Genomic DNA, 4,915 nt, shown 5'->3' with positions numbered 1-4,915 from the left:
CTCCCCCCCTCCCCCCTTTTCCAAACCACCAAAATAAGGGATTTGCTGGAAAGTAGGAGGTCAGGGAGTTGATTCCATGCGAAAAATCGTAGGATTTTTTTTTTTTTTTCTGTGAAAAGTGTGGGTATGTACTTGTAAAAATTTACCAAAACAAGGTCAACCTATATTAATCAGAAATGTAGATTGCCGTGTAACTCAAAATCTTCTCGCAACTTAGACCACCCAAAGGATGGGTGCATTTGCTAGTTTGGGATAATGTTAGCCATGGTACTTATAAGGTTGAGGACCCTTGGTGAAAAAAAAACGATTCCATTCCAGTTCGATACCGAGTGTGTCATCAGTATTTTGCTTTCTTGCTATTGCTGCTACTACTACTACTGTTGCTGCTGCCATATTTACCACCACCTCCACTTCCACTATTACTACTATTTCTACTTCTACTACATAATAATCATTGAATTACGTCACACCCTCTTTAGTTTTTTTTTTTTTTTTTTTTTTTTTTTTTTTTGTTGCTGTTGTTATTTTCTTAGTGAGTTGATTTCTTTTCTAGAAGTGATGTTTTTGTTCTTGTTGATTGTAAAAGCAACAGAGTTGTAGAAATCATAAAACTTTGGGGTTAAAAAAATATATCTTCTGGTACCTTGCTGTACTCAAGAAGCCCTGTCCACCACAGCAGAATTGTTAATTCTCTCCCAGCTGAAAGGGAGTTTTGCCTTGCAAGTGCCCTGTGCCAGTGCCACATAAAAGGTATCTGTGCTGGAGTCCTGTAAAAAGAACCTGTGTCGGTGCCACATAAAGCGTGCCCATGCTGGCATCATGTAAGGAGTGGCCGTGAGAGCCCATGCTGCATAGAAAGCCTCCCATGCCAGTGTCATGTAAAAAACACCCATCACACACTGTAAAGTGGTTGGCATTAGGAAGGGCATCCAGCTGTAGAAATCAAGCCAAATCAGACTGGAGCCTGGTGTAGCTCTCCATCTTGCCAGCTCTGGTCAAACTGTCCAGCTCATGCCAGCATGGAAAACTGACATTAAAGGAGGAGGATGATGTTGATGGTGGTGATGTCATTTACTTCCTCGTCCATCACCTACTCTCTTAGATCTTGCACTAATTACTTCACTTAATCCAATACTCTGCCTTCCTCATCTTATCCATATTTGTTTTGACACAGTCACATACAGTGACTCCCTCTTAACCTCTTCATCCTGATTCCAGTTTAAGAAACTACACTCTCTGAGTGGACTACACTCTCTGAGTGGTTGGCGTTAGGAAGGGCATCCAGCTGTAGAAACTCTGCCAAATCAGATTGGAGCCTGGTGTTGCCATCCGGTTTCACCAGTCCTCAGTCAAATTGTCCAACCCATGCTAGCATGGAAGGTGGACGTTAAACGATGATGATGATGATGATGATGAAGATATTTCATTTCCTTTGTCGTGATGAGGTTTTTGGGGTATACCCTGAAGGTAAAAGGTGAAAAGAAGTGAATTAGGACAGAAACTAGGATTGTGGACGGGTTGAGGTTACAAGAATGTATGAGGGAGTAGTAATAAATGGAGAATGCCTAAGGGGAAGTTGTTTATGTCTGTAAAGATTAGGTAAAGTTGGAGTGGTGGATAAAGGATGGGGACTGATCAATGATACATGAGTTGGAGGCAGTGGGGAGAGTAGGAGATGACTGCCAGTGCAGCCAAAAGAGGAGGGAGAGCAGCAAAATTGTAATGATGATACAAGAGACAGGAAGGTGAAGAGTGAGATATATGTTGTTAAGTAGGTTGCATGAGTGGTGGGGAGGCAGGTGTAGTGCATGTGGAGAGCAGGAGATGTACAGTGGTGGAGAGATAATTTGGTAGCTCAGAGGGGTAGGTTTTATCATTGTAAAATGTGGGTGGAGAGGACAGTGTTAATGGATGAAGGATGGATAACAAGTGAAATGGTGCCAGATAGTAAGAAATATATGGTATCAGGGAAGAAATGCTGTTAGAGAGATGATGGGTGGTGGAAATGTCATGAGGAAGAAAAAATTAGGTGAAGGACTCAGTTGTCATCATCAGTATCTTCCATGATTACGATTTCACTCAGCTTGTTGGATCTTCCTTCTCAAGCACACCATATTGCCAAAGGTCAAAGGTCTCGGTCATACTATTAAAGAATATACATCTTAAAGATTCACACTCATACATATTACAGCAGTATACAGTTGTATGTTGGATATAGTGAGAAAACATCTGTGATCATTCACCCTGTTAGAAATAGCAGCTAAATCTCCCTTAATCATACTCTAACAGCTTTGATTAATGCAGTCCTAAACACACAGACTCACACTCTTACCTCAACTTCTCCTCCCATCCTTTGCACACTCTTGTCCCCTCTTTCTCTAACCCTCCTCCTCTCTCCTCTCTTCCACTCACACCTACTTCCTCCCACTGACCTCTCTTCTCTTGCTCTGGCACCTACTTCCTCTCTCACTCCTACCCTCCCCCTTCCACCCTTCCCTCGTTACCCCACCACTACACATTCCAACCCACCATCCCTATACATCCCATCCCTTAGACCCCCACCTTTACATCCCCACTCTCGCCTCCTCCACACCACCATACCATGCCACACCACATCATACCACCCTGCACACACTAGCACCAACCACTTCCCAGCACTTACACCATCATCCATGCACAGACGCACACGTCAAGGCCACCAGTCCCCTTCCATACGCACATACACGCTCTCACATACACACGCACATTCATTTTGGGATCACAACTACTTTATTATCTCCCCTTCTTCCTAGCTCTCCTGTGTGACCCCTCTGTCCGGCATTCGCCATGATAGATCGCCAGTCACTAAACCTTTTTTTCTATTTTCTCCCCCTGTTTATTTCTGTGTTCCTTTCTGTCGAAGAGCGTAGGCTCGAAACGTAGAAGACATACTCTCTTCCCAAGCATTAAACTAATACATCTGTTTGTTGCTCACACACCCGTCCTCGCTTTTTGTTTTTTTGTAAATTCTCACTACACACATACACACACACACATATATATATATATATATATATATATATATATATATATATATATATATATATATATATGTATACACACACAAAAATAGATGGAAAGCCTATGATTGATGGTGTGCTTGATTATAGATCAGGGTAGACAGCAACATCAAGAGTTTTATTTCTGATGAACCAAATTGTTTAATGTTTATTGTTTCTCCTCCCTGACATTACAATTGTTGTCTTTCCTTTCTTAAACTTTTATGATCTCTAGGTGGTAGCACTGATGACCTCCCTATCAACAAACATCAAATCCATGACGTGGCTGAAGGGTTGGGTCACGACTGGAAAAAATTAGCTGTTGAGCTGAATTTCTCTGATGATGTGATTGCAGAGTTTGATAGTGAAAGTCACGATGTTTCTCAGAAAGCATTGAAAATGTTGACATCATGGTTTGTAAGTATTTCAAAATGGTGGCTTTAACCATTTTCTATTTTGTAAAGAATTAACCACACGGTTAACTGTGATATGGATAGCCTCACAACACTGTTTACTGTAGCATAAAACCTCACAATACTGTTAACAGTGGTATGGGCCTTACAACACTGTTTACTGCAGCATAAAACCTCACAACATTGTTTACTGTAGCATAAAACCTCACAACATTGTTTACTGTAGCATAAAACCTCACAACATTGTTTACTGTGGCATAAAACCTCACAACACTTGACAGTGATATGGACTTTACATTACTGTTAACTGTAACATGGAGCCTCACAACACTATTAACAGTATGGATCTCACAACACTGTTTATTGTGACATGGATCTCACTACACAGTTTACTTTGACATGGATTTTGCAACACATTTACTGTGACATTAATCCTTTTGTACCATACTTCAGTTAAAATACACTGCCTGTGTTACAATTAATTTTTTAAATAATGAAGAATTTAGTAAAGTAACTTTGTCATTGTTAAGTTGGTGTTTGGAACATAAATTAACATGAACCTTTGATGAACCTTTAATTTAAATCACTTTAACCATTTAGCATTCAGATTGTTCTATCGAATATAATATTTATTTATTCACATTATTTTGAATTAATAATGCATTATCTTGTAACTTTGAGATTTCAGTGATCTGATTCCCTTATTTTTAGAATGATATCGTAGGGTAGATGTGAGAATTCAGATCTGGTCTGTGTTAACATAAAGCTAGTCGAATGGCCAGTTTAAATTTTAAAGCATTAAACATATCAAATAACTAGAGCTGGTCTCAAGCAGGTTAGTATTAAGAGTGTTAGACCTTGCAGCACTCTTTGTGGTAACAAACTTTACGACAACACTGGTAGCTCACAGAGTCATTTATTGTGACATGGAATGTCACACTGCTGTTTACTGTAATATTGGATTCAAATTTTGGCACAAGTCTAGCAATTTTGGGAGAGGGTATAAGTTTACAGCGTCCCCAGTGCTCAAGTCATCATCATCATCATCATCGTTTAATGTCCGCCTTCCATGCTAGCATGGGTTGGACGATTTGACTGAGGACTGGTGAAACCGGATGGCAACACCAGGCTCCAATCTAATTTGGCAGAGTTTCTACAGCTGGATGCCCTTCCTAACGCCAACCACTCAGAGAGTGTAGTGGGTGCTTTCACGTGTCACCCGCACGAAAACGGCCACGCTCGAAATGGTGTCTTTCATGTGCCACCCGCACAAGAGCCAGCCCAGGGGCACCGGCAACGATCTCGCTTGAAAAACCTCATGTGCCACTCGCACAAGAGCCAGCCCATGGGCACTGGCAACGATCTCGCACGGAAGATATCATGTGTCGCCCGCACGAGCCAGTCCAGGGGCACCGGCAACGATCCCGCTCGAAAGATTTCATGTGTCGCCCGCACATGAGCCAG

The 4,915-nt window shown here is 41.4% G+C and overlaps 1 protein-coding gene across 1 annotated transcript in view; it reads left to right on the top strand.

Moving 5' to 3' along the window:
• The window catches only part of LOC106878146 (THO complex subunit 1), a 54,974-nt gene that overhangs the window by 48,577 nt on the left and 1,482 nt on the right, over window positions 1-4,915 (top strand). The window contains exon 20 of the mRNA XM_014927271.2: window positions 3,274-3,455. Coding sequence (XP_014782757.1) covers window positions 3,274-3,455 — 182 coding nt within the window. The remainder of the gene's footprint in view (window positions 1-3,273; window positions 3,456-4,915) is intronic.

Source organism: Octopus bimaculoides, chromosome 7 (assembly GCF_001194135.2).
Source record: "Octopus bimaculoides isolate UCB-OBI-ISO-001 chromosome 7, ASM119413v2, whole genome shotgun sequence".
NCBI lineage: Eukaryota > Metazoa > Mollusca > Cephalopoda > Octopoda > Octopodidae > Octopus > Octopus bimaculoides.
This window is presented reverse-complemented; position numbering and strand designations above follow the sequence as displayed.